At 52.9% G+C, this 20,111-nt stretch overlaps 1 protein-coding gene across 1 annotated transcript; it reads left to right on the top strand.

Annotated features, from left to right (window-relative positions):
- The first annotated feature begins 238 nt into the window (after nucleotides 1-238).
- ISX (intestine specific homeobox) lies at nucleotides 239-18,285 on the top strand. Its single transcript, XM_077761967.1, has 5 exons — nucleotides 239-267; nucleotides 497-723; nucleotides 15,008-15,159; nucleotides 16,962-17,063; nucleotides 18,046-18,285. Exons 1-5 carry the CDS (start codon nucleotides 239-241, stop codon nucleotides 18,283-18,285), a joined length of 750 nt encoding a protein of 249 aa, XP_077618093.1.
- The last annotated feature ends 1,826 nt before the right edge of the window (nucleotides 18,286-20,111 follow it).

Consider the following 20,111-nt stretch of genomic DNA (forward strand, 5'->3'; position numbering starts at 1 on the left):
AGCCAGAGAAAAGGCGAAGGTGGGCGTGTTGCCCCCAGATCTCTGGGAACAGGCTCCACCTTCCTTCTAGCTCTGTACCTTGCCCCCCTCCCCCGACAGTGACCGCGGGGACCCCGACCTAGCCTGGAGATTTTGAAAACGATCACCCCAGAGAAGACCTTCTGCAGTGCAACTGAACCCAGCCTGGCAATGGTGACTCCCTTGACATCAAGCCTGCGGGAGCTCTGAGCCCACGGGCATGGGGTACAGCCCGTTCCAGCTCTCCCGGTGTGACCTGCCTCCTCGAGCCCAGCAGTGTTTGAAAGGAGCCCGCGGAAGTCCCCATGGAGACAGAATCGTGCTTGGATAATCTGACATGAGGCTCCCCGTTCTCCACCTCTGCTTGTCCTTTTGATTATTACAGGATTTTTTAGGGGAGGAAGTCCGCCACCCCCCACCGTCGTAGCCCTGGGTGCACGCAAGGTCCCCTTCTGTCCCTCCTCACGGCCACCCACAGAGAGTGCCAACGCAAGCCCTGTCCTCTGCGGGGTATGGAGAGGAAGAACTCAGGGCGCTGCGGGGCCCCAGAGAAGCTGGGGCTGTCCTTCTCCATCGAGGAGATCTTAAAGAGACCCACTGAAAAGAGCCATGTGGTCAGGCCGGAAGGGGCGGGTGGACAAGGCACCAGGCAAGCAGCAGCTGTAAGCTCTGGGCCGGAAGGGCCCCCGCAGGCCAAGCCCCAGGGTAAGTGTCTTCCGGTCATTTTTTTTTCCACTCCCAGGTCCCCAGGAGCCGGCTGGGCTCAGGCAGAGAGAAAGCTGCTCTGTATCCATAGAAGAGAGGACCCCAAAATTCAAAGAGAGGTCAGGTGTTGGGCCAGTCGCCTTAAATACCCTTCTGTCCAGCCGGGACTGAGGTTTTCCAGATGCAGATGCCAAGGAAGGCTCCATCCGTTGCAGGATACAGGGATGCGGAATGCGGGATGTGTTCCTGCAAGCAGGCCACCGCTGAGAATGCCGGGTCCCATGTGTTTACACAGCATTTCCGCTGCCGCGGGCATTGCCCTAGAGTTTCCTCTTTCGTTTCGGTAGAAAGGGCACGATTATCATGACTTGACAGATGAGGAAACTCGCCTGTGAAAGGGAAGAGGTGGATGGTGTCCCCAAGCTGTGCAGCCAGGGGGCAGAGGACCTGAGAGCAAGAAGGGGTCGGCTGTCCCCAGACACCCGCTCGGTCCGACACATTGTTCTTCGTAAGCTGAATTCAGCCAACGTGGCTTTCCGTGGCTGAAGCTTACCCTGGGATCTGCCCCTCCTGATCACCAACCCCCCCAGGCCAACGGCCCACCCCAGGACATGTCCCCCAAACCACAATGACGGGGAAGCTCTCAGAGCTCTTCCTGAGAGCCAGTTTGAGGAAGGGCATTGAGGCAGACACACGCACCTGCTGGCAGGTCAGGACCCCTCTGGGTCATTCTCCAGCCTGCCCTGGCCTGCTTCGTGACCTCAGGGAAGTCCCTTTCACTCTGGCCTCAGCCTTACCCTCAGGGAACCGGCTGAGTGAGGGATGAGAGAGGGGTGTCAACAAGAGTCTGCTGGAGCCTGGTAGTGGGCAACACTGGAGTATCTCACTCATGAGTTTCCCAGTTCCTTCCCCTTTCTACCCTTGTAATCCAGGGAAAGGCCAAAAGGGCAGCTCAGAGGAGCCCACGATGTCGTTTCCTACCATCACCGAGTCCCACTCAGTCTCACCCAAGTTCAGCATCCCAAAAGGGGCTTGTGCTCAACCACAGGCAAGGGGAAGACCCTGGATGGGCCACCCACCCCCCGGGGGAAGCTGACGGGTATCCCTGGAGCTGAGTCAATCAGTAGGAGAGAGTCCCCAGCTTCATTTCCGGAAGCTCACTAAGATCTTCCAGTGAACTGAATGAGCCTAAGAAACAGTTCTTTGGGTCTAACCTGAGTCTGGCTAGCTGCAGCTACGTAAAATCCATGACAACCCTCTCTGTCTTAATGAGAGGGAAAGAGAGATGGGGAGGGGAGAGAGGGGGAGAAGAGAAAGGAGCAGCGAGGGAAGAGAAGCCAAATCCCCCTCCCGGAGCAACTTCCCTCCCCCTAGCCTGATAACAGCTGGTGGCAAAAAGGGAGCCACTCATTCTAAACCTCCCCTGGAAGATGCTGCTATGTTGTATGTCCGTTGCCTTGTTAGCAGACCCTCTAGGAAGGGTTTGCGGAAATAGCAATCGTCTACAGGGTAGTGCCCTATGCCCCCCTCCCCGGCACTCCCCTGGCTGTTTCCCATGGACTTGCCACAGCTGTGAGCCCCACCTTGCAGATGATAGAACTCAGAAGAGAAGTCACCTGCACCAGCGACCTGAGTAGTTAGCAGCACAATTGAACCCTGGTGGCCTGAGACTAGATCATTCCTGAACGTGGCTTAAATCTATACATCTCCCACTACGCTGGCACGGAGCATTTCCAAAAGACTAGAGAAGGTCTAGGCTTCTGAAATGAGTCTGAGGACGACACAGACAGAGGCTGTCTATGTCGAGCTCTGTAGCGATTCCGACGCTAACCTTCTACTTACAACACAGGATGCCAGTCATCCATTTATGGACATGCCATGAGATTGCCTGTTAAAACGGATTTACTTACGTAGGTAAAACAAAAAGGTTATTTGGGAAAATGCTAAGCGAATAATAATACAGATGGGATGCCAACATGTCAGGAACCACAAAAGTAATTTGCAGAAATTGCAAACGAGCTGGCGTCTGTGAGAGGTTAGGCCGGGAGGATGGGGAGCCGGGACTCCAGGAGTCCGGCCTCCGACCCCCTTCTGGGGCTGATTCACAGGAGGACCTCAGGCGAGCTGCTCCTCTTCCTGAGCCTCCACTTCCCCATCTGCAACGTGAAAGACAGGACTAGAATATTCTTAGGATCCCTCCCAGCTCCAACGTGCGCAATGACCCATTCTTCAACAAACTGGTTGCTTAGTGGTGGTGTCACTTGTGGTCATTTTCTGTGGCAGAAGCTTCCTCCCTGCAGAGGGGAGTTGGGGGGGCGGGGAGGGGTGTCCATGCCAGGTGGGAGAGCAAGAGAGCAAATGGCCTCAGCGGCCTCCACCTCTCCCGGCCTTCACAGAGCCCCGTCCCTGCCTGGTGCTTGTTACTGCTGCTCATGCCTCTCACGCAGAAGCCCTCAGAGAATGGAAGTCCACGGCAGCAGAGGTGGTGCATCCACGGCCCCCTACCCCAATAATAAAAACACAGAAATAAGCTGCACACCTAAAGGGGTCCACAGAGTGACACGCAGGCGGGGACTGTCAAGCATGACCTCTCTGTCCCAAATGCCCAGACAGCTTGGAAACATGTGGCACTTCAGGCCCAGCACCCCAGACTCTGCCTCTGGGTCTACGGTGGTGCCCAGGAATCTGCATTTTTTAATGTTTATTTCTGAGAGCGAGCTGGGGGAGAGGGGCAGAGGAGGAACCAGCATTCTAAAGTTGATTTGTATTTTTGAGAGACACTGCAAACATGCCAGTGGGGGAGGGGCAGAGAGAAAAGGAGGGAGAGAATCCCAAGCAGGCTCTGTGCTGGGAGTCCAACGCGGGGCTCAACCACACAAACTGTGAGATCATGACCTGAGCTGAAGTCAAGAGTAGGACATTCAACTGACTGAGCCCCCCAGGCGCCCCGGGAATCCACATTCTAGCAAGCTCTCCCAAATGACTCTGATGTAGGTGGTCCAAGGACCACTCTTGAAGGAGGCTGAGGCCCAGGGAGGCAAAATGGCTTATTCCAAGCTACAAAGCCAGTATGCACAGGCGCGGGGCCGGCTCAGGCATCCAGGCCGGGGCCAGCGCTCTGCCTCCCTCGCCTCTCATGGCGGCGACCCTCATAAACTCGGGCTCGGACCCTCCCAGGTCTCAAGCCAGTAGAAAAATCCCAGAGGGTCTCCCTACTTGAAAGAATGCTGAACCCAGCTGCCCGCTCACTCCTGAGAGAGTCAGGCCCCCCGGAAGCCCAGGACCCTCCAAAGTCAAGGGAGGCCCAGTCAAAGGAAACCCCTTTGTACTAGAAGCTCAGACTCAGGGAACACAGAGGTCATCTGTGCCACGGAGGACCCTTTGCAGGGAAATTGTGATGCCCCGGGGCAAAGGGAAAAGGAAGGTAGGGGAGAGGCCACCCCAGTGGGTAACCAGTGCAGGGCTTCTGGCCTGGGGCAGGGTGGCCGGGGTCTTAGCTCTGCTCCCATGCAGTCACTCAGAGGCCGACTGCTGAGTGCTCACTCTGGGCCAGGCTGGGGACTGGGGCGTGAACAAGGCCAGTGCTGGTGGCCATGCCCCTGGAGCGGGGGTGGGGTCCGCAGCTGGAGAGTCCTGGCGACACCCGCTTGGGGCAGCGCTTCTGTGGTGGAGCTGGCCCGGGGGCAGGGTGGAGTTCTTGGGGTGTGAAGGGACCCTATAGCAGTGGTCAGCAAAGGGCCATTTGGACTTGGCCTTCACAGATCAACAGTTGGCAGTGTGTGAATGAGTGGGTGTCTTTGTGTTCCAATATAACTTTATTTATAAAGCCAGGCGGAGGGCCAGATCCGCTGTAGNAACCGACTAAGCCACCCAGGCGCCCCATAAATGTCTCCAAACCTTTGGCCTTTAGAAGCCGCTGCTCCTCCTCCGCTTCTTCTACCTCTGTTTCTTCTTCTTTCTGTGCCCGTCCCTCCCTGCTTCCTCGCCCGGTCCTGTTGTCACGCTTTACCAGAACACGAGTGGCTTAAAACAACAGGAATTGATTCTTACAGTTCTGGAGGTCAAAGGTCTAAGGAGCGCCTGGTTTTCCTCTTTCTCTTCTCTCTTCCCTGCCCCCTCCTCCCCACCTCCCCGCCACCCTGCACGTCCCCCACCAGTGTCTGGAACCCATGGCAACTGTCAGTGCTCTGCTCCTGGTCCTGGGAATTAGGAATCCTGGCTGGGGCTGTGCTCAGACCCGTGGGGGTCTCTCCGCCTTGTGAGGAGTGGCCCTCAGACCGGCAGACCCAGGGGCTCCCGTCAGAGCAGACAGCAGCGGGGCAGAAGCCCGAGAGCTAAAGGCCCGATGTCCCCAGGATAAGTGTGGTTTCGGTCTCCCTCTGCTGGAACCCCTCTCTCAGTCCCCACCCCCAGAGCCACAGCCTAACGAGACCTGGAGACTTTCCCACAGGGCACCTGGAGGCTGATTCTAGAACCGAGAGCCGGGCTGAATCTTAAGCCCTGTGGGATTACAAGGAAGAACAAGGGCTTGGTCACAGCTCACAGAAAAGCATTGTCTCTGTGGAGCACCCCCCTCCCCCCCCCAAAAAAAAAGCAGACCAGAGGGAAAGGGTTTGAGCACATGTGGTTTATTTGGGACGTGCAAAGATGCCAGCATGGACAGCGAGAAAAACACAGAGAAGGGTGAGCAGTGAACCAAGCGTGTGTGATTAAGCCAGTGACCACTGTGGGAAACTGAAGCTTAAGTCCTTTGGGAAATGGAGCAACTATACTCCTCAGAATTATCTGGGCTTCTCGGCTCAGAAATACATATCCTGGCAGTGGGACGTTGATCTGGAGCACAGAAAGTTCTGAGGGATGTTAGCAGGGCATTGCCAACGTTACTATAATACTAGGGGCCTGGAATATAAGAGCCAGGAGAAATCAGAGCAGACAGAGGACACAGAAAGCATTGGTTGTCATTTAAATTTGATTTATCCATTGTATCCCTCATCCAGACATGCAACAAAGAGCCACCGGAATCTACCGAGTGGCAGGCGTATCTATGGCTGCGTAACGAATTGTCCCAAAACTCAGTGGCTCCAAATAACAGTAAATGTGAATTATCTCACTCAGATTCTGCGGATCAGGAATTCGGGAGTGACTTACCTGAGTAGCTCTGGCTCAGGGTCCTTCATGGGATTGTGTAAAGATGTTGTGTGGGGTGCAGTGACCTGAGGGCTGGATCAGAATAAAAGATTGGCTTCCAAGGTGGTGCCTCCGTGGCTGGTGAGTTGGTGGCGGTTCAGCTGGCTGAGGAGGAGGCTCGGTTTCTCCCCACACAGGGCTCTCCACGTGCCACTAAAGTGTCCTCACAAGATGGCGGCGGCTTCTCTCAGAGCGAGCAGTCCAAGAGGGAGAGAGCCAAGTAGATGCTGCATCCTTTGATGACCCAGCCTGAGAAACTTCCTAGCCACGTTTCCACGGCATTCCATTTGCCCTGTGAGTCACTGAGTTGGGCCACATTCACAGAGAAAAGAATTCTAAGGGAGAGGCAGCCAAGAATTTGCAAACCTACCTTAGCTGGGAGTGGGGACGATGTTGGAAACAAAACGTAAGCTCGGCCTCTGCCGTCATGTAGCCTCTAATGTTTCAGGGGCGACAAACAGCCAGCCGATAATCACAAGTGAAAGCGCAATGACAGTTGTGGTCAAGTGCTGGGGAGAAGGTGACAACGTAGAGGGTCTATGCAAGGGGAGGTTTGGTCTGCCAGCGAAGGCTTCCAGAGGATGTCATGGTTGACTACAATCTGAAGGCTGAATGGGGGGAAATGTGGATCCCTCCCCATTCCATGCAGAGGGAACCCCAAAGACAAGGACTTGTTCAACGGAGGCAAGATGAGATCTGAGAGCCAGAAAGGAGCCAAGCCACGCCGGGCCATACCGGGCATGGTGGGGGTTCTTATTTTTGCTTTGAATCCCAAAAAGAGTGAAGAGGCATTCTCGGGTTTTAGTCAGGAAAGGGTGCAATGATCAATATTAATGAGAACTGTTGGGTTCCAATGGACAAAAACCATCTCAGTTTAGCGGAAACAGAAAAGGAAAGGCATTGCCTTGGAGAACATTAAGAAGTAGTTTCTCAAACTGAGCCACGGGAAGGGCAGGACCGTAAACAGGCATCAGCCAGACTCGACCCCATCAGTTCTCTCCAGCTGCTTCTGTCTGCACGCGGCTCATGCCTCCCAGTCACACCAAGGGCTCCATCACTCTCCAGGAACTTCTCTCAAGCTCTCTAACGTCCCAAGTCCAGAAGCCCCAGAGGAGGGACCCATTGGCCAAGCCTGAGTGAGATGCCCACCCCCAGACCAGTCAACGACGGCCGGAGGGAGTGGCTGAGAGAAGGGGGTGAGGTGGGGCCCCATCAGGAGTCTCCTTCTTGCTGATCCTCTTCTTCTCTCACACTGTTCCCTGCTGGGGTGATGGCCACTTATTTCAGGGCCCTTGTAAGTCTTCTTGGGCCACCTTCAGTCTCCAGCTATGGAACTGTCAAAGTGTTCGGTTTGTTTGGTTTTTGTTGTTTACTCAATGGTGTGTCCCTAATGAGGCTCCACGTTGCCAGATGTTCTGCGTAAAGTGGCAGCTGTTTACCTGGCAGTTGTTAAACCCATTTTTGGTCATAAACGGCTCTTCCCCCTGTTTATAGGGCTCTGGATACCTCTAATCTGAGCACTCTGCCTGCCTGCCCTTGGGTTGGTCACAGAGAGAACAGGTAACTTCCTCCTCAATTCGTGGCAGGAAGGTAACTAAATAAGGATTCCCCCATTGCCTGGGAACATACTTCCTGTGTCACACCATGAAACATCCTCCAGATTCATAGCCTGTGCTGCCTGACAGTTCCCACAAGTATAGATTGGAGAGGAATGGGGGCAGGAAGGGAGAACACACACACATGCACTCTAAAAGCCCGTGAAATCGGGGGTGCCTGGGTGGTTCAGTGGATTGAGCATCTGACTCTTGGTCTCAACTCAGGTTGTAATCTCACAGTCAGTAAGATCGAGCCCCACGTCAGTACAGAGCCTGCCTGGGATTCTCTCTCTCCCTCTCTCTCTGCCCCTCTCCCATTCACCCTCTCTCTCTCTCTCAAAACAAATAAATAAACCTCAAAAATAAATAAGTGAAACGGGCCCCTCGGCACCCTGTCCCAGTTCTCTGTGCCCACCCCAGCCCCCTCCCCACATTTGGTCTCACCAGACCAACACACGTAGTCAGGAGAGTCACACTGTCACAACATAGATCGAGCACAGGAACCTGATGAAGTGTTCCAAGAACATGGAGGAGGGAGTAATGAACTGTATTTGAGACCCTCCAGGAAGGCTTCAGGGAAGAGGTGTCTTCTGAGACGGAGCCAGGCAGAGAAAGGGAGAGGCCACACCAGGCAGATGGAAGCATATGCAGGAGCCCCGAAGGATAGGAAGGCATATTCCTTTCGAGCCACGAACAAATCCAGGTGGCTGGCATCTAAACATCCCGGGGCAACGGCAAGGATGAGAGAAATGAGGAGACTGAAGGTCAAGTGTGCTAAGCCAAGAACTTTGGCCTTTATTTATGCACATCAGCATTTTTAAAACCTATGTTTGGGGTAATTGCGGGCTTCCACAGACATGCCCGGCCAGAGATACCGGGGACGAAGGGGAGACTGAGCTTCACTCCAGGGCCACCTGCGCATCGATGAGAGAGCTCCACCATCATTTGTTTTCTGGGGCTCCCTGTACAATTCCCTTTAAACAAAGGGTCCACCTGCTATTAAGAACAGAAAAAAGATATACAAATGAAAAGTGTGGACAGTGTGAGTGTGTGTGTGTGTGTGTGTGTGTGTGTACATAAATTACATTATGAAAGTGAGGCCATGTGCATGGAAAATAACAATCCTCACTCTGCTGAGAGAGAGGATGAACCCTGTCATCCCTGCGGAGAGGCTGGCAAACCCTCTGGCAGGGGACTTTTCAGCGGTCTTCTCGAAATTGTTTCCCTTAGTGGTTTTTTTTTTTTTAATTTTTTTTTAATGTTTTATTTATTTCTAGGAGAGGGAGGGAGAGACAGCGTGAGCAGGGGAGGGTCAGAGAGAGAGGGAGTCACAGACTGAAGCAGGTTTTTATTCTCATCTCTTCCCACCCTGGCTTTATTCTCTTTGCCGTTGTTTATTTATACAAATAATCCATGTATATTATAGAAAAAAAGAAGGTTAAAAAATGTAACTATAGGGGCGCCTGGGTGGCTCAGTCAGTTAAGCGTCCGACTTCGGCTCAGGTCGTGATCTCGCAGTTCTTGGGTTCGAGCCCCGCGTCGGGCTCTGTGCTGACAGCCAGCTCAGAGCCTGGAGCCTGCTTCGGATTCTGTGTCTCTGATCCTCCTCTGTTTATGCTGTCTCTCTCTCTCTCTCTCTCTCTCTCTCTCTCAGAAATAAATAAAAAAACATAAAAAAAATTTTTAAAAATGTAACTATAACTCTCTCACCATCTAGTATTAACCGCCATTAACGTTTTGATATGTAATGACAAAAAGAAAAAGTAACAGAGATTTTTGTTCTTACAAACAGGTTGATGGTGCAAGCCAAAAGTGCTCTTAAATTTTATCTTTGAAAAAGAGCTGTTGTGTTTCTACAGAGATTCACAACAGACCTTGGAGAAATCAAATCAATTTGATTGATTTGAGCTTTGACGGATGAGTAGGAGTTCACTAGGCAAAAAAAGAAGACGGGCATTCCAGGCAGAGGGAGCAGTGAGACCGAGCACCTGGAGAATAAAAGGACATGGCCAATGTGTGGAATCTAGAAACGATCAGGTGGGACTCATATCATGGAAATAGGGATTGAGGAGAAAGCAGATTATTCTGAAAGGGAGAACGTGAAGAGCCTTGAATGCCATACCAAGGAGTTTGCCTTATATGCTACGGGCACAAGGGAATTGTAGGAAGTCCATGACCAGACTAGAGAGAAGACCAGCCCAGGTCTGCCCTGCGCCCCACCTGTCACATCCAGGACGTGTCTCCAGTCTGCAAGAGGGCTCTTGCCCTGGGTCCCCTCTATGCTGCATCCACTGCCTTGGGAAGACAAGGACTAGGCGCATTTCCAGAGACTTGGCAGTGGCAAACCCCCCAGGGCCTTTAGCTGAGCAGCCAGGGCCAATTAGCAGACCGCAGAGAAGGAGCAATCAGGGGAGGGAGCCGAGCGCAGAGAAACATCGGTTTATAATTAGGTGGCCTAATCACCTGTGTAAATTGTGTATTTCTTATGATCGATGTGCTAAACGGCTCAGGTTTAATTAAGTTCTGCTGACTCGTTCTCTTTGAAGACCCACTGAAGTGTGATTCACGGCTCACACAATTAATAACAGGGAGAGGAGCAACTTAAAAGGAGGAGGCAGTCCCGTCCACCTTCTTCCACCCTCTCCCCAGCCACCCCCTGCCCTTCCCCGCCGCCGGCCAGCCGCAGTGGGTGGGCCACACGGGAGCACCAGACTCCGAGGCTTCTTTGCCAAGATGCTGAGCCCAGTGATTTTCTCACTCCCAATCCGGTGCTCCTGGGAAAAGGACCCCGCGTCCCCATCATCCTCGCTGAGGGGTGCTCAGGACATCCCAGCCCTTCCTGGTGATCAAGAAGCTTATCCAGTACATAGGCTGCATCCACGGGGAGCTCCTATTTCCAGCTTCCTGTTTAATGAAGTTCCTCTTTTTTTTTTTTTAAGTTTATTTATTTATTTTGAGAGAGACAGAGGCGCCACAAGTGGGGTAGGGACAGTGAGAGAGGGAGGCAGAGAATCCCAAACAGGCTCTGCACTGTCAGTGCTGAGCCAGATGTGGGGATCGAACTCATAAACCATGAGATCATGACCTAAGTCAAAACCAAACCAAGAGTCAGATGCTTAACCGACTAAGCCATCCAGGCGCCCCTAATGAAGCTCCTTCTGATTCCATAATTCCACAGGCCAAGCCCTGTGTTCCATCTTTTCCTCTGCTCCCCATCCACATTTCTGGCTTCTCTCACCTGCTTCGTCTCCCTTGTCACCCACTGTGGTCTATAACCTGTACCTGCCTTGCTGGGCCCTCGCACTCCTTTCCTGGAGCAGCCCCCTCCTCCATATGGTGGGAAAACTGAAGCATGGGCCTTCATCATTCCTTAGCCGACTCTCAGACACTTCTTTTCCTACCCCACCCTGCCCCATCTACCATAGGCTAGAGAAGGTTCTAGAAGGGGAGAGGGAGGCTGGGGAGAAGTTTCAGAGAGCAGCCTGGGTCATGTCTGAAGTCTGAGAAGGAGACATTGAGGCGGAGCGAGTCTTCACCCAGAGCTCCTGGACACATGCCCTCCTCTGGACATACGTCTCTTCCCCAGCCACCAACAGAGAGGTGGACGTGGGCCAATCCACCTTTTTTCTTATTTCCTAAGTTTCCCATTTCCCCAACACCTTCAATGTCAGCTCTATAGCTGATGGGTCCTCTCTTTCCCAGAGATATGCGGAAACTACAGGAACCTGCAACACAGGGGGAAACTTAAAGTTAGACCCAGAGTATGACTTCCTCACGAATCCAGTGGGAAAATCTCTAGAGTAGCACTATCCAATAGAACTTTCCCTGGGGAGGGGAATGTTCTACATCTATGCTGGCCGATATGGTAGCCGCGTAGCCACATGGGGGTGTTGTGCTATGGCTAGTATGAATAAGGAACTGACTTTTTATTTTATTTTATTTTATTAAAATAGCCACATGGTGATAGTAGCCACCATATTGAACAGGGCACATCTAAGGAGCTAAACTTCTAACAAAGTGTCGCCTCTGATCCAAATCTGGTTTCCCAGATGCCAGGTCCAAGTTTGTCTTTCTCTCCCCAACCTGCTCTTCTGGTCGGGTCTCATGAGACAGATGTCTGGGAGCCCCACTCACCGGGAGTGATCTGAGCACCCCTCTACTCCCAATTCCTAGCCTGCGGCAGTTTTACCTCTTATGTGGGGGGAAAAGACAGCGAGCTGAGTGGGGGAAAGGAGACCTCTGCAGCCCTCCCCTCTCCTTTTTTATCATCCCATCTGACCTGTGACTTTTCCCTCAGTCCCCAAAAGTGGAGGGGATTTAGAGAGGCGATTTGTACCTTTCCTACAATTCCTAACATTATATCACGTGGGCTTTGTCCCAAGCAGAACCAGAATCGCAGCCCCTTCCTCGGAAGTACGTGGTCAGGAAAACAAACCCCCCACCACCTGGTTCGGCCCTTCCGCCACCGTCTGTGACCCTTGCCCCGGTCCGGTGGTCCAGGGAAGGCTTCAAGTGGGCGACCTTCCTTACTCTTCTCGCTGCCCTGGCCCTTCCCCAGAACAGCTGTCCCAAAGCCCTTTGTCATCCCTCCAGCCCTAAGCCTTCACCTCCCTCGTTCTCTGCTGGCGACCTGACTTCCCGCCATCCAGCCCTGGGACCACTCACTCCAGCCCCCGATCGCCCTCGCCTGTGCAGTGAGCGTCTCGACCAGTCTGTTCCGCATGTGCCACTTCCGGCACCCCTCCAGAGCCCTCTCTCGCTCCGCCTCAATGTCTCCTTCTCAGACTTCAGACATGACCCAGGCTGCTCTCTGAAACTTCTCCCCAGCCTCCCTCTCCCCCTCTAGAACCTTCTCGAGCCATAAATTCTTCCACTCACTGCCTCTGCTTCCTCCCAACCACTCACACCTCCACCTACTTTAATTCAACATATAATTGTCAGAGTTTCTAATGAGCATCAGACACCACACTGGGTGTGTGTTGGCTCTTCCTTCCTTGGCTTCTGCCATAGTAATTCTACCCAGGTGGTCTTCCTGTGGTCCTCCACATCTTCCCAAACACCAGATTCAACCACATGCCACAAACCCATCTTGGAACAAGGCAGGCTAAGATACACGCATGCATGCAAGCCAAGGTCAGGGTCCAGCACCACACCTGGCACATAATAGGTGTTCAATAAACACCCTGATATTTTTCTGGCTTTCCCTCCTTTTCATTCTCTCTTGTTTTTATTTATTTATTTATTTTTTGTATTTTATGACCACAACTTTCTTTCCAAACCTCTCTTCCACCAAGTTTTCTTGGGCACTGCTTGTGTCTGAGCTTCCTCTGGCTCAGGTCAGGTGCCCCCCAAAACAGGCTGACATAGAGATTTGCTGGAGAATGTATACTGGGGGCTTTTCGTGATGCTATCATGTTCTTATTTGGGTGGGGGCTGTTTTGTTTGGTTTTGTTTTTAATTTTTTAAATCTTTATTTACTTTTGAGAGAGAGAGAGACAAAGCACAAGCAGGGGAGGGGCAGAGAGACAAGGAGACACAGAATCCAAAGCAGGCTCCAGGCTCTGAGCCATCAGCACAGAGCCTGATGTGGGGCTCAGACTCACAAACCATGAGATCATGATCTGAGCCAAAGTCAGACGCTTAACCGACAGAGCCACCCAGGTGCCCTGCTGAGCCTCTTTCTTGAGATGATTTCTTCATTGGGCATCCAGTCTGTTTTCCTTCTTTTCCTTCTACCTTGGGGACCTGTCCATCACAGCCTCCCTCGCTGCTTTCTCTCTGGTCCCTCATGAGCTGCTGAGCCCCTCTCCACAGCGGAGGGACCCAGCTTACTCCCAGAGCCCCATTCATCTCCACATGCACTTCCTGCCTGAGTGATAACAGCCATTACCACAACTGCAAAAGCCACATATATGCTGACCCTTCCCAAATTTGAACCACAGTCCTGAGACCCACCGTGAGCTCCAAACATACATTCATCCACCTATTTGACAGTTTTTAAAAATTGTTTTCTAATATTTATTTATGTTTGAGAGAGAGAGAGAGAGAGAGAGCAGGGGAGGGGTGGAAAGTGAGGGAGACACAGAATCCAAAGCAGGCTGCAGGCTCTGAGCTGTCAGCACAGAGCCCGATATGGGGCTCGAACTCAAGAACCTGAGCCGAAGTTGGACGCTTAACCGACTGAGCCACCCAGGCACCCCTGGAGAGATCTTTTAAATAGCCAATAGGCATCTCAAACGTAACAGGTCCCAGTAGACTCAGTAGCCTGATTCCCCATCGTACACACACATGCTCAGGTCTGTGACCAGTGTCGCTGCCCAGGTTACTGCACACAGACAGAGGCCTGGCACACGGGACCTAATGCTAATGGTCATCTTGAAATTCGTAATAATTTTATGTGTGAATCTGTGTTTTGTGAGTGAAGTTCAGTGGGATCACGAAGCATGCCCCAGGGCCTTGGAGTTTTGACTCAACCCTCAATGCCTTTCTTACCACCTCCCTGCTTCCCTGGGCCACTTCTCTAGGCCACTTGCTCCCCCATCCCAAGCCAGGGACTGCTGCCTCCTCCATCCAATGTGGTTCTGGGGATGGGAGGGCTGTCAGGGTCTGGATGACAGAAGGGTCAAGGTCAGGTACATGCACCTGGGTGCCAAGTCAAAGGGTAGGCCGTGGGTCCCTATGAGGATCCACACCCACCCTATTAGTATCCTTGTGTCCAAGGGAGAATGGCCTTAAACAGCAAATTTTAAAAATCAAAACAACCAAACCACAACCACAACAATAACCACATGACCGGTCAAGAGAGAGATTGCAGAAGAAAGGCAATAGCGTTTTTCCTGCTCTTTGAACAAGAGAATCCACATTTTCATTTTTCATTAGGCCCCACAAATGAGGCAGCCAGCCCTGAGTGGACCTGAGGCTGGACCGTTTGGACAATTGGATTGGAAACAGGCTGTAAGGGACGAACTGCTGTGGAGTTCAGTCTTTACTTTCTAGAGCAAGGCTGGCAAGATTTTCCTGTAAAGGGCCAGATGGTAACTATTTTAGGCTTTGTAGACCATATGGTCTCTGTTGCAACTACTCAAAGCTGCTGGCAAAAGCAGCCATAGACAATACATAAATCAACGGGAGGTCTGTGTTCCAATAAAACTTTATTTACAAAAACAAACAGTGGGCCAGATTTGACACTCAGGCTGTAGTTCGCCCTTCCCTGTTGTAGACAAGGACACGCCATTGAAGGTATCTGAGCAACAAAAGGGGCAATCAGAGGAGCTTCTAGAAAGTTATCTTGACCTCACTGTTCAGGATGGATTTGGAGGGGTCAGCCCACGGACAGGATCTCCAGGAAAGAGACTACTGTAAACCTCCAAGCAGAGGGGCCAGTGGCCAAGGCTCTGCAGTGGACAGCAGGGGCTGAAAGAGTGAAACCAGGTAGCACAAAAGCATCAGAAGGGTGCTAATCATAAGATCACTAACCCAACTTGAACTTTCTTTCTGTCCAGAGGAGAGAAAGAGCAAGCGGAGGGTCCGAACCACCTTCACCACCGAGCAGCTGCATGAGCTGGAGAAGATCTTTCACTTCACCCACTACCCAGACGTCCACATCCGCAACCAGCTGGCAGCCAGGATCAACCTCCCAGAAGCTCGGGTGCAGGTACAGTCGTCCCCATCCTCAGCCCCCAACCTCAATGCCTTTGGGGCCATGGGTGAGACCCCATGTATCATGGACCCTCCAGGGCTGGCCCATCTGAAATTCTCCATTGCCCTTATCCCTTGAATACGGTCACATTTGCCAAATATTATTTCCAGGAAATGAGGTCACCACAGTTACAAGATGGTCTCTCTCTCTGGGGGGGAGGGGGGGAGGGGGTGGAAATGGAGCGAGGTGGCATCAGCGATGGCCACTGGTATCTGCTTCCGCACCTTCCCTCTCTCCACGTGGCTGTAGTTCCAGAACATCACTCACCATGCGGCCACATTCCCAAAATAGGTCTTGGCAATCCAGACCTGTGGTCGTCAAACTTTTTCCGCAGAAGGCCACATGGTGACTATGTTGGGCTCCATGGGGCCATAGAGTCACTGTCTAAAACTTCGTTGATGAACGCCACAATCTGAATTTTGTATAATCCGCATGGTGTCACAAACACGATTCTTCTTTTTATCTTTTTTCCCAACAACTTAAGAACGTGAAAGCCATTCTTAGCTCACAGGCATGCAAAAACAGGTAGGAAGGCCAGACTGATCCTTCAGGCCTTAGTTTGTCAACCCTTGACTAGACCAATTGGGTATCACGTTGAAGGCAGCACAGAGAAGTGGCCCAAGACCTGGTTTAAGTACGAACTGCCTAGGGGCAGCCGGGCGGCTCAGTAAGTTAAGTGTCCCGGCTATTGGTCTCAGCTCAGCTCATGATTTCATGGTTTGTGAGTTCGAGCCCTGCCTCGAATCCTGCTTGGGATTCCCTCTCTCTCTCTCTCTCTCTCTCCCTTTCTCTGGCCCTCCCCTGCTTGTACTTTCTCTCTCTCAAAATAAACAAATACACTTATAAAAAAAATTTTTTAAATAAATTCCAACTGCCTAATCTAGAATCTGTCCTTTGCTCACCTTGGAGTATCTGTGGCTTCTTCTGCGGTTAGAGGCATAGTAGCCCCTTGCCACTCACCAGGGCTGTGTCTCCCCTCTTTGACACCCCCAATTTTGCAAGTGTCACTCTAGCGAATCCAAATCCAATTGTTGCACTGCAGGCTTGCTCTACGCTGTGTCACTTTTTTTTTTTTAATGGATTTGTTCCAAATTCAAAATCTGAGTCAGGGCCCCGGTCAACATTTTTCTCTCAATTTTATCCCAGCCTACTTATCTCCTGGCTAGGGACCACCCCCGTTTTAGACTTCTCCCTTTTTCTTCCCATTTAGAATTAGTCATCAGCTAAGTGGATATAGAGCGCCCCCCACCCCCGCATCTGCCCTAAAGCCCGGAATTCAGGGGCTGCCTCGGCAGAAGGGCCAAGTGCAAATGCCGGGGTGTCCGGGACAGTCAGTGTCCTCGTGAATATGGAGAGCAGACAACAGTCCATCTACTGACACCGAGGGGCCCACGGGGGCTGCAAGCTGATGGTCGGCGAGCAGGAAGGAGCCCACAGATGAGTTTTATTTGATCTGCATCGTGTTTTACGTCTCAGCGCTTTCACCTAAAAATCGAGATTTCCGCCTTAAATATTGGCTGGGCCTGCACTGCCAGCCTCGCACGTCTACCTGGTGACCATTGGCTGAAGCGGAACGCTCACCACAGACCCCACCGCTCCCAGTCACCCGGCATCCGGCTGCTCCCCGGCTCCAGAGGGCAGACCCCCAGAGCCAAGGAAATCCTGATGCCACGGAGCTTTCTAGACTGTGAGGTGCCAGTTACGGTTTTTAGGGAAGGAGCTTGTTGCTTATCTCCGTCCCCCCTCTCCTATCCCAGATCTGGTTCCAGAACCAGCGCGCTAAGTGGCGGAAGCAGAAGACGGGCAGCCCTGGGGCCCGGCAGCAGCCGAGTGAGNAAACACCCCACCCAGACCCAGAAGTGAGGAACCCCGAGGGTGGGGGAGGGGTCTACAGTATAGAGGGCAAAGCGGGAGTGGCGCCTGGGTGGCTCATTCGTTAAGCATCTGACTTCGGCTCAGGCCATGATCTCGCAGTCGGTGAATTCGAGACCCGCGTCGGGCTCTGTGCTGACAGCTCAGAACCTGGAGCCTCCTTCAGATTCTCCCTCTCTCTCTGCCCTTCCCCCGCTCATGCTCTGTCTCTCAAAAATAAATATTTTTTAAAAAAATTTTTAAAGAGTGCAAAGGGAACTCGTCCAGAGACAGCATGGCCAAGAATGCTCCAGATATCTATGTGACCTGGGACAAGTCACTGCCCCCTCTGTCCCCATGTCCTCATCCAGGGAGTGACAATCCCGTGCCTCTCCTCCTCCGGGGACTGGCTTGTATTGTTGTGCAGAACTCCAGGGCTCAAGGAACAGGCAGGGAGTAAGGGGGCGGTGCACCGAGATGGAGCAGGTAGGCTCTGGAGTCAGACTGCCCGGGGTTCGAATCTCCGCCTCCGCACCTAGCAAGCAATGTGGCCTGGAAGAGTCACTTCGCCCCTCAGAGAAAGTAGTAGTTCAATGGAGGTGAAATTACTGGGCCGTGAAGAGGCTTGGCACTAGGCCGTGGGCCCTGAGTATGAGCTGTCCATGGGATCCGTGGGTACCAGACGCCGGACAGCAGGGCACAAGCAGGACACGAAGTAGACGGTCCTGTGGTCAGAGGTCTGTGCGTGCCCGTGTCACTGCGAGGTAGGATTTCTTTATTTACCCATTTTTTGCTAGTGCGGAAACCGGGCACTGAGAAGCAAAGTGACTTTTCCACATCAAGTGATTCCTCCGCACATTTCTCCTCAAGATGGTCCCCTACCCGCCCTGAGCGCCCCAAGTCCTGGGGGAAAGGTCGGGAAGTGGAGGGTGAAGCCCTGGGTGAAACTTAGGACTCACTTGTCTCTCCTGACCTTCCCCTTTCCGACAGGGCCCCGTGCGGTTGCCCTCTGCTCTGCCCGGGCTGGCTCCTCCCGTGAGAGGTTATCCACCAGCTCAAGGTCAGCCGGCCTCTGCGTGGCTCCCTGGCCAGATCGCCCTCCTTCCGTGCCACCTGTGGGAGACACAGCCTCTCCCGGGCCCTGTCATCCAGCACACCTGCCTCCCTGCACTGTGCTTCCTCCCGCCTGCGAACCCCAAATGGGGCAGCCTCTGTGCTACCTTGACATAGGGACCGAGGAACCTCTCGCCAGTGGCGCCGCTTTCCTCTCCAGGGGAGGACGTCTCCCTGGCAGGAGGGCGCCCAGGCCTCTGGGGGAAGCCTCCCTGAGCACGCTCCGTGAGAGGCTGCATCAGACTCAGCGACGAGGTGAGCAGTATAGGAGCCCTTGCCTCGGCTTCCAAGGTTGCCCTCCTGGCTCAGAAGACGGGGGCTGTGGGACACCCCAAGATGAGCTCTGGACCAAAGAGGGTGTCTGCTTATGCTTGTGTTTCCTCTAACTCACTGTGTGACTTCCAGTTGGTTACTCACCCTCTCTGGACCTCACCTATAACACGAGGCAGTTGGACAAGATGACTTTCGAGGGCCCTTCTGGCTCTTCTTCTGGTGAGGTGAACCGTCGTGAGAACAGAGGCATACAGGAGGCCAAGGGGGAGGCGTTTATTCATTCATTCATGACACATTTATTGAGCACCTACTGAGTTCTCCACAAATGGAACTGGATCTATCTAGACCCGAACAACTGAGGCTCCGCCCTCAGGGAGCTCAGTCCAGGTTGGCCAAAGAGACTGTGCTCAGTGGGCTTCCCCCCAGCAAGCAGGATATGTGCTCTGTGACCTTGCAGTTGGCCCAGGCCCGGCAAATTCTGTGCGGCTTTGATGTGAATGTACAAAGTGGGAAAGAAATACGGGGAAAGGGTTTTGTTTTGTTTTGTTTTGTTTTTTAATTTAAAACAGAATGGAGTGTCTTTGCTTATTCTGCTGGACTGAGGAGGGATGTTGTATTTCCGGTCTGAATAAAGAGTACAGCAGTAAGCGCCTTGCAGAGTGTACGTCCCAGAACCAGCATAAGGGGCCCAGCTGGAAGGCCAGCCTCGCTCCATGGTGACGAGACTGAGGACCCTGCTATCTCCCCGCAGGGAGACCTTGGGCAAATCACGCGCCCTTCGGAGCCTCAGTTTTCACATCTCTAAAATGGAGACAGTGAGCCCCACCTGGCCTGCCTCGAAGAGCAATCAGGAGGCTCTGAAATAAAGCAAGTGCCTTTCCAAGTGTGAGGGCTGGGCCCCCTGCGGATGACGGTGCTGCTCCCTGACCCCACCAGGAAAAGGGCTGCTTGGGTCTCAGACCTGGAATACGCCACTCTGACTCTCAGGGAGGCCTGGGGCTTAGTCCTGCATTGCCTCTGATTTGCTGCAGAACCTTGCATCATCCAGTCCCTCTGGGCCTCAGCTTTCTCACCTGTAAATTGGGGGCAGAGACCTAGCTCAGCCCGCAGGCATACAACACTCTAGAATCAGACCACGGCCCACCGAAAAGTGAGCACGCTTTGTAAACTTACACGTGGCTGGAGCCCATGAATGTCATCACTGACACCTAGCCTCCAGCAAGCTCTAGATGAAAGGAGAAGGCTAAGGGGGAGGGAGCAAAAGAATCATTAGCAGAGGGCGGGGCTGGGCACAAGTTCATACAAACACCAGCTTCCACTGGATACAGTCTCCACTCGCCTAGCCTCAGGGGTGCCCTCCCCTCCCTGGCCAGGTACCACCTTATTCCATATCCTCCTGGGGGTCACTCTACATCCTCTGTTGCAGACCCCCTCAAGTTGCGAATGCCCCCTCTGTCTCTCTCTAGCCTGCAAGCCACTCCTCATGAGCCGGAGCTAAAAGCTGACTGCTCCTCTCCTCCACCCCTCCAAGGTCCTGGAAGCCTTGGCTAGGCAGGGGGCTCTCCTTCTAGACCTTTTGCAGCCATTTCTCACAGCCTGGCAACATGAGGGTCACAGACCCGATGGCAGATGCCCAGCTTCCAGGTGGAATGGAGAAGGCACAGGTCCAC

The sequence above is a fragment of the Crocuta crocuta genome, unplaced genomic scaffold, assembly GCF_008692635.1.
Source record: "Crocuta crocuta isolate KB4526 unplaced genomic scaffold, BGI_CrCroc_1.0 scaffold193, whole genome shotgun sequence".
Taxonomy (NCBI): domain Eukaryota; kingdom Metazoa; phylum Chordata; class Mammalia; order Carnivora; family Hyaenidae; genus Crocuta; species Crocuta crocuta.